This window comes from Coffea eugenioides, chromosome 7, assembly GCF_003713205.1.
Source record: "Coffea eugenioides isolate CCC68of chromosome 7, Ceug_1.0, whole genome shotgun sequence".
Taxonomy (NCBI): domain Eukaryota; kingdom Viridiplantae; phylum Streptophyta; class Magnoliopsida; order Gentianales; family Rubiaceae; genus Coffea; species Coffea eugenioides.
The window spans coordinates 11,388,968-11,402,102 of record NC_040041.1 but is presented as its reverse complement, the minus strand read 5'-3'; the positions used below and the strand labels follow the sequence as shown (position 1 = coordinate 11,402,102).

The 13,135-nt window shown below is 34.4% G+C and overlaps 1 protein-coding gene across 1 annotated transcript; it reads right to left on the bottom strand.

Annotated features, from left to right (window-relative positions):
* Positions 1-3,691: 3,691 nt before the first annotated feature.
* On the bottom strand, positions 3,692-7,267 carry LOC113776886 (putative late blight resistance protein homolog R1A-3). Its single transcript, XM_027321937.1, has one exon. It carries the CDS (start codon positions 7,265-7,267, stop codon positions 3,692-3,694), a length of 3,576 nt encoding a protein of 1,191 aa, XP_027177738.1.
* Between the last annotated feature and the right edge of the window lie 5,868 nt (positions 7,268-13,135).

The following is a 13,135-nucleotide window of genomic DNA, read 5'->3' as shown; positions in this document are numbered from 1 at the left end:
CTTGACACCACTTTTGAAGCTTTCAGGACTCGGATGGAAGTTACACAGAATTGGGGATCAACAAGCCTAATCTTCTTTTGCACTTGAGAAATTTCAAATTCGACATCATTGCACAAACCAAAATCAACATACAGGCGAAAATCACGCAGACATTCAGCATGGACGGCAAGAAATGTACAATGAGCCAAGAGATCTATCAATTGCATCTGCTTAACACCTTGCATTGTGGCAAAGCGAAGGAGATTTTGAGTGAATTTGAGCTTTCGTTAAAGGTCTTTGATTAGATGCCTCCAATCATGGCGGAAAGACAAGTGGTTAATCCACATGTTGTCCACTGTGCAGTGAATAGTTTTGTCTTCATCTACATCGCCTTGCATTATGGCAGAGTGAAGGAGATTTTCACTGAGTTTTGGCTTTCTTTCAAAGTCTTTGATTAGATTCCTCCAATCTTTACAAGAAGAGACGTGAAACCCCAGGTTGTCCACGATGCAATCAATAGTTTCATCTTGATCAGGCAGTGGCAATTCTAGCAAGTACTGGTCTAACAATCTTAGCCGCAGTTTGTTGATATCCAAATCAACAAACATTTTGTTTTTCCGCAATTTACTGAGCTTTGCAACTAGTTGATGGAATCCCATGACTTACCCCTCTGATAATTTTTCTAGGAAATCAATGAAATCTAATGCAAGACAAAGCAGATTTTTGAAGGACTGAATATCCTGAATCTGCCAGATATCTAAAAATACTACAGAAGAAGATAATACTAGCAAGTCTCCACTTCTTGCTAGTAGTAGACTTTCTTTGGATTGTTGGTTCAGAATACTGTATCTCAAAAAAGAATCTCTAGAATATTAAATCTTGAATCACTTAGTTACGTCCGCTGCCGTGCCATTTTTTTTGTCCTTTCCCTATATCTGCTGCAGACTTCTTTTCTATTGGCCAGGTTGTCATGAATTCTGACTTTTGAGTTTCATTGATACAATATGCCACTGTTCTCCAAATTTATTGCTCAGTTTTATTTGGGAGCTTTTGATGATCGCTACAGAATTCATCTTTATTGAGATATTTTCCAATAATCTATTGAATTAGTTAGCATTTGTTGAAAGAAAATCAATGTGGACAGCAGCAATGATGTTAGAATGCAATTTGCAATGTTAAGCTAACTCGATAGCCACGCTTGCTGGTTGAAAATGTCAGCAGCGGTTATTAGATGATATGGAAACTGGATTTGCATTCGAAGATGAGCACGCTAACTGTGTTAGAATATTATTATGGGTAAATTACAATTTACCCCCTGTGGTATAGTTAATTTTCACTTAGCCCTCTATAGTTTTAAAAGCTATATATAACTTACTTATAATTTGGATTAAAGTGTCAAACTGACGGAAATGATCATTCGTAACGAAGCCTATGAAAATGTCAAAATTACCCTTGTTTAAAAACAAAAATGGCTGAAATGACCAAAATATATAAATATTATGGTGGACTTCATGACCATATAATATTCTGAGTAACAAATTGTTTCTGTCATCAAATTGGTCACAAAGCAAACTACTAAGTAGGGCAAGTTACCATGCGTGATACAGAGATCATTATAGAAGTCGGTGAGGTCAACAATTTTAAGATATGCTTCCAGTTGATTAAGTCGTGCTTGTAGAAAATTCACAGCGCTGATTGAAGAAACTATTCTTATAAAACAAACATTTGAGAAGCAGGGCGTTCGCATTTGGCATGTAAAGGCACAAAATCTGGTATAAAAGACATCCATACCTGCAAGACCAAATAAGTTCCCATGTCTGCTTTCTAAGTGTCAGATACAATTTGCATAATTCATCAAAACTTGGAAGTCCTGCCAAAATGAAGAAGATCATGTAAATGCACATACTTAGCTTTTTGGTTGGTTGTGGAAACCTTCAAAAAGTATAATAGGGAAAGCAGGTTGAACCCGAGGAAAATATAACTCTAAACGTCCTATAGAGACCGAAATTAAAAAGAAAACAGTTTTAATTAAAACAATTCAATTAACAAAATTTTGAAAATTAAAGAAGCCAATCAATTTATAATAACTCAGTTCAAAGATTAAACATCCTCTCCACAGTCCAGGTTGATCATGGAACTGAAATAATCATCCCTTCAATTCAAGCAAATAAATTTGATTTTTTTTTTTAAAGCTAAGGAAAGTCGAGACATTCAATAGTAAAACTAATCAAAAAAAGTCTCCAATGATTCCTTGTTTTCAAATGAATTCAACATTGAAAAGCAATTCTCATTCATTTCCAAGTGAGTTACCAAATGAATGACTAATGTGAGTAATCAGAATTAAAACTGAACCATTACCAAGTGATTCAATAATATGAACAATTAAGATGAAAAGCCCTCTCATAGTTGTATGTACTTTCTACAAATATGAAAACTGGTACCAAAATATTTACAACCCATTATTATCATCAACCAAAAAAATTTGGGACTAAAAGCTAAATACTAATCATAAAGTCACATAAACAAGACAATGAAACAAACCGAAGTCTGAAAAGACAGCCCAATTCGAGCGCTAGTCTACAACCCCTGAATGGCAAGTTACATAAGAGTATAAAAAATAGAGAGTAGAATGAGAAGATTGTGTATAGAAAGTCAAGCTAGGAATTGAATGGCAAGTTACATAAGAGAACTTTAATAGAAAAAATAGAGAGTAGAATGAGAAAATCGCGTATGGAAATTCAAGCTAGGAATCAATTTGTGCGAACAAAATTCAACGAGCAACCCATTCCCACGCCATCTCTCTAACGGAGGAGAAAAAGAAGAAGAAAAAAAGGTCAGAAATATAGTACTCTCTTGTGTATGGAATTTTATTATTGCTGAAGAAGAAAAAAAGGTAAGATTTTGTTTCATTATTTCCAAAGGAACAGTTGTAGTTTGATCAGAAGATTTCATCTAGTTTCTTTGATTTTCATTTCTAATTTGTTTGGGACAGTTATCCACATAAACTGGAGAGAAAAGACGAAACAGGAAAGAAAGGAAAACAAAGGAATTTTGCACAGGGTTTTAGATTTTTTCTTTTTTGGCATTGAGAGCTGTTTTTAAGTTCTCAACCCAATGAAACACTGAATAACAACAATACTCAATTTATATAAGGCAATAATACAAATTTTAGTACCAAATACCTATGTCATTGTCATACATGCAACTGTGACCACCATTCTACTTTATAGTAACAAAAAATCCAGATTTTATTTTACTTTCCTTCTGTTTCTTTGATTAACAGTGGTTGCAAAAAAGTATTTTAAGCTAAACAGAGAGAATTATTGGTGGTTCCTTATTTAGGAATAGCAGAATCCATCCAGAATTTTCTGAATTAATCTGACTAAAATGTATAAAAGGAACCGCATAGTTCCAAAAGCATGCAAGCTTGTGGTCTCCTTGTTTCAAGGATCATATTAATCTGCAGCAGCATTAAAGAAGATTGCAGAAATTGTGATGATACATACGTTACTATCATTATTCAACATCGAATCGCCAAAAAAAAAAGAGTAAAACGGAAAAAACTTTGGAAACAGATTATGATAGACAATGGCATAACTATGCTTGCCACTGCAATCAACTTCAAACCAAAGACTTCTGAAGCTACAAAAGTTGCTTTGAGCAACATGAATAACTATGTGATTGAACTGACTCAACATATACACACAGCACTCTACAAGAAAGACCAATCAAATGAGTGGAATCCAACTCTGGACATGAATGGTTCATTTGTTCTGATCATATGTGATGAGAGGAACTCCTCCCTCTCACGTTCTGATCTTAGCTCTTTATCCAACGTGGCTCCGACAACGATCTTTAGATCCTCGTTTCCCGCGTCCTTCTGTTCTTGCTGAATTTTTTCTACAGAACTTACAAGAGACTTGCGACCAAATTGCACCTCAATCATTTCAATGGTAGAACTTTCCCCTAAACAGGAATGGACCTCTTCCAGTTGTTGACATTGAAACAAAACCAATTTCTCAAGATGTGGAAAATTATCAGAATTGGCAGTCCAACTGCGAATATTCAAGTTTGACAATTCCAAGAATCTGAGGTTCGGGAACTCCTCTTCTTGCATTTCCCATTTTTTCCCCTCGAATGATCTGTAGCCTAATTTAAGCACTTCAAGGTTGGGCAGCTTTCCAATTGTTGAAATTTCACTCCATGGCTGATCATTGTGTGAGAGAGTCAGCTTTTTCAAATTCATTGGGAATTCAAACTTGCACTTGAAGAATCGATACAGCTTAAGTGATTGTAGTTGACTCAAACTGTCCAGATTGACAATCCCACTAGGATTTCCAGGATATTTTCCTCCCACGCATTTTAGTCTGCGGATGCTTGGTAACTTTTTCAGTATCTTTTCCAGACTTTCACCAGAGCAGTCAATTTCAAGGCTAAGAGTGTCTAAATGATCTAGATCCTGGGAGTCTTCAATATCACCAGTGGGAAAACTAAAACCACGCAACGAGGACTCTGTTATCCTTAGATGTCTCAATGTCTTGACTTTCCAGATAGTATTTGGCAGGGCAATAGCACCAATACCTCCTTTTACAAGAAATGTCTGTAGTCTTGAGAGGTTGTCTATTGCAGAGGGGATGGATTCCATAAACAAGTCAATTGCCAAGTATCTTAAGTGAACAAGCAACAATAATTCCATTGGAAAACTGCCAACAAAACGTAGTTCCCCAATATCTAAAACTCTAAGAAGTTTTAATATCGGAAACCAAAGGGAACCATCATGAAGCTCTAGTAAATTCCAACGAGCATAACGAAAGAAGAGCAAGCAACGTAATTTGGGAAAGAATAGGTTTGACTTCTCAAGCTCCTCTCCGTTGCTCAAGTGTATAAACATTCGGTGGGGGCAGGGCGTAGTAGAAGTAGAAGGGTCATTACCCCCATGTAAAATCTGAAAGAAACTTTCTTCTTTGGCCTTTGCCACACAAAACTCATAAACCAAATCATGAAGTCGGCAAGCCTTGGCACCAGCTAGAGTTCTTTGTTTGGTAACCGTTACTAAACTTCTACCAATCAAATCCTTCAAGTAGTCTTCTGCCACGTCCTCTAAGCTCTTTCCTTCTGTCTTTTGGACAAATCCTACAGAGATCCAAAGCCATGACAACTTTCGGACAGGAATGTCTTGGTCTTCTCGAAATGCACCGAAGTAAAGAAGGCATGGCTTCAAATATTCGGGTAAATGAATGTAACTCAGCTCCAATGGTTCAGTCTTAATTGAAGTGCTAGAACTAAGGCTGTTTGCAAATTCTTGCCAGCAATCTGGCTCCATTCCTGAAAGAATTCCAGCAAATATGACAACTGTGTGAGGGAGCCCCATGCACTTATTTGCCACTTGCATTAAAATTTTGATTAGCGCTGGAGGACAATTTTCTTTGCCAATCTTCATCTGAAGCAATTCAAGACACTCTTTATCACTACGATGGCAGAGATGGTAAGGCTCGCTATCATGTTTAGATTGCAAAGACAAATTCTGAAACCTACTGGTGAAGAGAAGCCTGCTTCCATAGGTATCATCTGGAAATGATATTTTTAACAAATTCCATGGCTCAATGTCCCACACATCATCCAAAATGATGAGATACTTATTCCTCTTCAAAGCCTGGTACAGCATTCTAGCCAAATCATTTTCGTCCTCCTTCAGATATTGGTCAGGACTCCCACTACCAATACTAGATAAAATCTGAATTAACAAATTGTGCTTGCTATATACTTGAGAAATAGTACACCAAGCACGAATATGGAAGTGGCGTAAAATTGAAGGATGGTGGTAAACAGTGTTGGCTAATGTTGTCTTACCAAGTCCAGCCATACCCACAATTGAAACAATATCCAGCTGCTTTGAACCCCTAATAAGTTTATCAGTAATTGTCTTTACCTCTTTATCAAGACCCACCAGAACTTCATTCAGTGCTGGCGCACTGAATTGTGATTCTAAGTGAATAGATTTGTTTGTAACTCCTTGAGCTTCGTTGTCATTCCTGATGCTGCGAGAGATTTTAAGAGCCTCGGTCTTCATATGCTTGATATCTCCTGCAATGACATCTAAACATTCAAGTCTATCCCCAAGTGCAATGGAGTCGATGACTAACTCTGCCTTGTGGGCCACCTCCATAACACCATCCCAAAGAGCTTGTACTTTTACGTTCTGTTTGCGCTGCTTCATAATTTTCCATAGGAAAGATCTTAAAAATATAACATCTTCTTGGACTCTTTGGGTTTGATCCTTTGGGAAAGAAATTGAACCAGCCTCAGACGTTGCTACTTCCTTGAGATTTTCTAAGAAGAAATCAATGGAACCCAACTCGTTGGTCCTGGGGAAACCAAGTGACGATGATGTTGGTGGATGAGTTTGTGCAACTTCTTGCATCACAAATTGGAGCTCTTTCACCAAACGAGAAATTGCAAGATCTGTTCCCTTAGCCAAGCCACGTTTGATTTCATTCACTGAAAGGGAGCAAATTAAAATTCCTAAATCAATGATCACAACTCCAATACGATCCTTCACTTTGTCAGGTAGCGCATAGAACTCCTCTTGCTTCACAAAGAGAAGGATACTGATGAATTTTATTCCCTCATGGAGTTTCAGCATATGATCCTGCACAGGAACTTTAAAAGTGGCATGACATTCTAGTATCTGTCTAAGAGCACCAAGGAGAGAATCAACAAATTCTTCCACTATATACTTGTTCTTCTCAGGAGCAAAAGTGAGTGGTGACTTTGGTAGTGCTTTTGAAGCTTTCAGTAAAGCTTTCATGACGCGCACAGAAGTTGCACGAAATTGGGGATCAACAAGCTCAATCTTGCGTTGCAGTTGAGAAATTTCAAATTGGATGTCACTGAACACCTTTCCTTCAAAATAAATAGACCAATATACTTTTCTCAGGCATTCGGCATTGACGACCAGGAATGTATAGTGAGTCAAGAGATCTATCAGCTGCATCTGGTCAACACCTTGCATTGTAGCAATGCAAAGTAGATTTTTTGAGAACATTACCTTCTGGAGAAGGTCTTCGGTTAGGTAACTGATATTTTGATCAATTCTTGCTCTCGATTTAAGATAATTCCTGAGGCCCTTGACGATGAAATAAGTGTTGTTGTCTCCATCATCAGGCAGTGGCAATTCCAGTACGTATTGGTTTAACAATCTCACACGCAATTTCTCAATATCCATATTGAAGAACCTCTTATTTTTCTCCAATTTGCTGAGCTTTGAAACCAACTGACGGAATTCCATAAGTTATCTTAGGGAAATGATTAATAACCTGGTTCCAAACTCCTGAATAACCTGCAAGAAAAGCAGAGGATAATTTTTAAAGAAATTCGCATGAACTTTTGTCTTGCTCTTTTTTTTTTTTAATTAGTAACCGATTTCTGGTCAGCTTAATCTAAATGATTACTTAACAATCAGCTAACAGGTTGGAAAATAAGTAGAACCCTGAATCATCATGTTCTTTTTGTTATCATAAACCAAAATCCTTTCAGCCTTTTTTTTTCCTTCCTAATTTCTTTCACTTCATATATAGAATTTTCCCCCTTCAACATAGGATAAATACAATAATTTTCCAAATGATAATAGCACAAACCATGAATGATTGTGAACAGGTAAAGAAACTCAGCAGCTTGAGAAAAGAAATGCAACAAGTGGCTCCTTTCTATGAATGATTGAAAGAAACGTTTGAGTAACGAATATTAGTTATTTGAGACAAAAGAAGCTAATTTACCATACCTGGTGTTGACTAGCAATCTTTTATGGACTTTAACGGTGGAGACTGAGTGTAGAAGCTGCAACCACCAGCAAGAGCTTCGCCTTGCACCTCCCTAACAGCCGCCTCTTTCGCCTCACTGTTCCGACTACCGAGTATAAAATCCAGCAAATTGATCGAATCGATTCAGAGTTTTAAGAGACTAATCAAATATCCAGCGTCTGTGTGCCAGATATCTAAAAATGCTACAGCAAATTGTAACTGCTACAAGCAAGTCTCCGTTTTCTTGCCAAAGTATGCAACCGCTACTAGCAAGCCTGGAGAATTGTTCTACCAAACGCCTTGCTTTGCTGGAGTTGGTTGGTTTTTGGGTCAGAATAATATTGAGTCTTGACAAGAAAGGGCGGCTGAAATATTAAATCTAGGACCAGTTAGATGCATCCACGAGTTATCTCCTCGTTGGCCAAACTGAGGCTGTCCATTAAGGAGCTATTCGAATCATCAATGGGGCAGAAGGGGACTGCTTGATTTTCTTTTGTATCTTGCCAGTTTCATTGGTTGATCATTTGGGAATTTTTTATGATTGAATACGAATTACAGCTCCTTAAATCTCATCTCTTTCCCGTTAATTTTTTTAAACACAAAATTTTTTTCATCACCACCTCTTCTCGAACTATCGTTTCACCACAAAATTGAAAATGATTTGAAACTATAGTTGAAGGTACAAAAAGAATCGCTAAAAAAAATGCTTGTAGCATGAGATAATTGTTAACCCGATGAATTAATTGCCCACTTGGTTTTTATACATTACATGAAAGAATTGCTACACAGACACTTTGCAGTTTGCATTGCAAAACTGTCGAGTAGCTTTCAAGGTTCTTTTACAGCATTTGCAGAACTTTCAGCCGCTATTTCTCATCTTTAAAATTTATATTCTAACTAATTAGACTCTTCTGCAAGACAATTTCTTAGTTGAAAAGGTTAACAATGGCTAAATAATTTATAGTTTCTCTTAGTAATTATAGGACAAATTATTACTTAGGAAAAGTCATATACTAAGATTTTCTCCAAGGCTACTGATGGGGTTCTTTAACCTTTACGGCGGCAACGTTTTACCCCAAGGCAAGAAAAAAATTATATACTATGACTTTCTCCTCCTCTTTTACTGTCTTCGATGGTCCATTCATCAGGTTTACCTTCTTTTCTGTTGCTCTGTTTGTCCATAATTCTGAATTTTTAGTTCAATCAATAAAATTAGGCGTTGATCTCCAAATGTTATATTGCTTAAATATAGGGAGATCTATCATGGTTGTTACAAAATTCAAGTTTTTAAAGATATTTTTGATGATCTATTGAATTAGTGTATGCTGTTTTCCATTTTTTTTTATGTTTATCTAATGCAGAAAAACAAAGCTCATCAAATAAAATTTTTCAACTTTCTCTTAAAAAAAAAATGCAGAAAAACTTCCTTTCTTTGTTAACAGTATAGTTTAAGGTAAATTACTTTTTACCTCTGCAATTTGGTACTTTACCAGATAATTTTCCTGTGATTTAAAAATTTATATATAACCCCCTAATAATTTGAGATAATATGCCACAATTAGTTTTTCTATTAAAACTAATGGTCAATAGTAAAAAGTCAAAATCAAACTAATAAATTGACAAATTTATCCTTTATTTGTTGAATTAATCGCTACTTCGCTTTAGTAATTTACACAATTGAAATAATACTCTTCAAAAATTCACATTACAAAATTGTAACATAGCCTTTTCTTTTTCCTTAATAACTTTGCTAAAGATTAGTAATGATCGAGCTCTTGCTTGCTTATCTGGGGGAAGCACTGGATTAACATAGCTCAATTTTGGAGTGCCACAAATACATTAGAAACACATAAAACATGTTGAGGAAAAAGAATTAAAACGAATCGAGGACCTCAATGATTTTTTGGTTGCTTCCAATGCCAAGTTCAAAATAGTTAGCTGGCTAAAAGATAAAACCAAGAAGAAGCCAAAAAAACAAGCAGAATTTTGAAGTTTAAAGTTACACAATTAATTTAGATGTCCAAAAATTGTTAGATGTTATTAAATTTGAAATTTTCCCTAAATAAGTTTTCTGTATTCAGTAGATCATCAGAATAATAAAAGTGACAATTTTCCAAGCTCAAAATTGAGCATCGCCCTAAGTATGGCAGATAACCTTTGAAATTGTGAACAAGGATGATAATTGACGAAAAAGAACCAAAGATAGAACACAGGAGCAAACATGAGAAACAAGACTCACAACAACCTTACACTCGGAAAACCGTCAATATACCCTTTAAAATTTTTTAAAAAATCAAGTATTTTGAAGGAATAAATGTAATTGAGACAAAAAATGTGATATTCAATATTTATTTTATTTTATACCTTTTATAAATTTAGTTTGTCCTAACCAATACATATGTACAAGCAATAAATCATTCTTTGTTCTTAATGCACTTTTATTTTGTAATAGTATCAATATTTTTGTCATTTGGATAAATTTCAATGACCTGAATGTTCTTTTTTATGCCATCTGAGTTTAAACTTTTAATTTTTTGGATAATTTGTTGCTCTCCTATAAGTCATTCCATGAATTGTTTATTAATTTTAGTGAGATTTTTGAATTATCATTATTTTTTTGCTAATGGTGGATTGTAAAATGATCTATACTACTATTATAATTATAATAGTATCTAAATATATTGAAATTCCATTGTTCAAATTGAAATACTTTAACTTTGAAGAGAAATGTCTTGATTTTGTGAAACTTATTTGTATTTCTCATTGATGCATACTTTATGATTATAGAGTTTATATTATTAAAAATTGTAAGATGTTAAGATTAAATATTATATAATAGTCAAACTGAATTTGAATATATTTTTATTCACCTTTGAAGTACCCCTTGAAATTGGTATTTTATAAAAAAAAAAATGCTTTTTGGCTTAATTCACCATAACTCAAAAGAGATGTTTCATCTTTGTAAATATTATTATGATTGGCATCGATGAATATAATATTCAATAATTGTAGTTTAATACTGTTAGTTGTTACAAGAATATGATTGATAAAGTTTATTAAATTTAATCTTTATTACAATTTAAATAAATAAATTCCCAACATAAAACTCTTTTCCTACCTTGGTACTCCATTTCCTATTATATTTTGTATTAAATTTTTTTTACTCAATACTAATATACGCATATTAAAAAGTTACTCTTAAGCCTTGTATCCAAAATATAAAAAGAATCGTGGTAATTTATTGTGTTTTGTTTCATGTTTGAAGTACTCTCTGAACTTGAATTTTGTAAATAAAATTTGTTCTTGTTTCTTTTGGTAAATAAAAGGTAAGGAATATTTCATTTCTGTAACTGCTAGCAAGCTTGATATTATTTATTAATGATGAAATGCAGTGCAATTTATCCATTTATTAGAGAGGAGTGTAATTTGGCATCACAAAAGCTAATATCATTTTTTGCTTACACCATTAACCACTAAGATTCACCATATATTTTTATAATTTATAAATAAAATTTGTTCTTCTTTTTTTGATTTAATTCACTATAATTCAAGGGAACTTTTTTTATTCTTGTAATTGATGGCATAATTGATATTAATTATTGATGAATGCAATGAATTAGTTTTTTTTTTGGTTTAATTCACCGAAATCATCACAATTCAAGGAATGTTTCTATGTAAGTATTAGCATAATACTTATTAATTATTAAGGAAATGCAATGTAATATGTCCATTTATTAGCGTCAAGGGCAATATTGGTATTACAAAAATTAAGATTAGTTTTGCTTATTACATTCACACTAAAGACTCATTATCAATGAATTGGTTGTTCTTTTTTTGGTTTAATTCACTAGAATCACCACAATTCAAGAAATGTTTTAATTTTTTATTAATTATTAAGGAAATGCAATGTAATCTGTCCATTTATTAGTGTCAAGGGCAATATTAGTATCACAAAAGGTAAGATCAGTTTTGCTTACATTCACGTAAAAGACTCATTGTACTTTTTATATAGTATAATAATATAATATAATTAATAAAATAATAGATAGATAGATAGTAATAGATAATAGATTACAAAGCTCATGGTGATTAGATTAACAAAGAGCTTTTCTTGTTCTTCTTAACTTGGAGCATCCACCGATTTCTTTTCCCCTAGTTTGTTTAGGATCTGGAGTTACAACTGTCCACCGATACCGAGTTGCAATTTTCTTCCTGTTCCTTTAAATGGTTTCCTTTGGCCAACAACAACTTGATCTAGTGGCTAAGATTAAGGCTCCAGAAATTAGAGGTTATGGGTTCTAATCCCCCTACATCCTCCCTCTTCTTAAATCACACTCTTCCCTTGATACAAAAAAAAAAAAATTTTTTTAAATGAGTTCCCTGCATCCAATTTGATCACTATCAATTGGAAATGTGCCTAGCTCTAAATTAAACTTGCAAATTGTAACCATGGCACATAACCTTAGTAGTTTTTACAGAAGAATGATACGAGGGAACAAAAATTGCTAAATTTTCTATTGCTCTTAGCTGCCATTAGGACTTCTTCAGAGGATCGTGCTGCAGTGACGACAAGTGAGCTCATGAAATACTAAAATAATACTAGTTTCTACTAGTTGTCTAAGTTACCCATCTTTAGCGATAATTTTGGTCCTTTAGCATCTTTTTTGATTCCATTAAAATAATGATTATAAATTCTGTGCAAGTTTTTAAACTAAAATGGTAAATTTGTTCACTAAACTAGTAACTTTAATCATTCATCAAATTTACCAATTTATTTGTAAAACTTACCATTTTACGGGAACAGCTTTGACTATTTGTCCATAGAACAGAAGTACAGAGGTTGAGCAGAACTTGAAAATCCTAAGCAAACTGGTGAGCTAAGATGCTGGAATTAAGGGTTCTACTTAGAAGAAGGGGATCAAGGAGATCAAGAGCATGAAGATTGGTTTAGTAGCTCATGCTATATTGGTTCTTGTTGGTAACATAATGGTAGATGTTCCACCAGTACTGGAGATATTGAAGTAAAGGCTCTTCCCAGCATCACCAAGACCAGAAGTAATTAAAGTGTAATTTCCGGCGTTTTGTGGATTCGTTTAGGTTGCCTTGAAAATCCTAAGCAAACTGGTGAGCTAAGATGCTGGAATTAAGGGTTCTACTTAGAAGAAGGGGATCAAGGAGATCAAGAGCATGAAGATTGGTTTAGTAGCTCATGCTATATTGGTTCTTGTTGGTAACATAATGGTAGATGTTCCACCAGTACTGGAGATATTGAAGTAAAGGCTCTTCCCAGCATCACCAAGACCAGAAGTAATTAAAGTGTAATTTCCGGCGTTTTGTGGATTCGTTTAGGTTGCCTT

Excerpts from the sequence above, each read along its gene's own strand:
- LOC113776886 (XM_027321937.1), bottom strand. The coding sequence starts at position 7,267 with ATGGAATTCCGTCAGTTGGTTTCAAAGCTCAGCAAATTGGAGAAAAAT.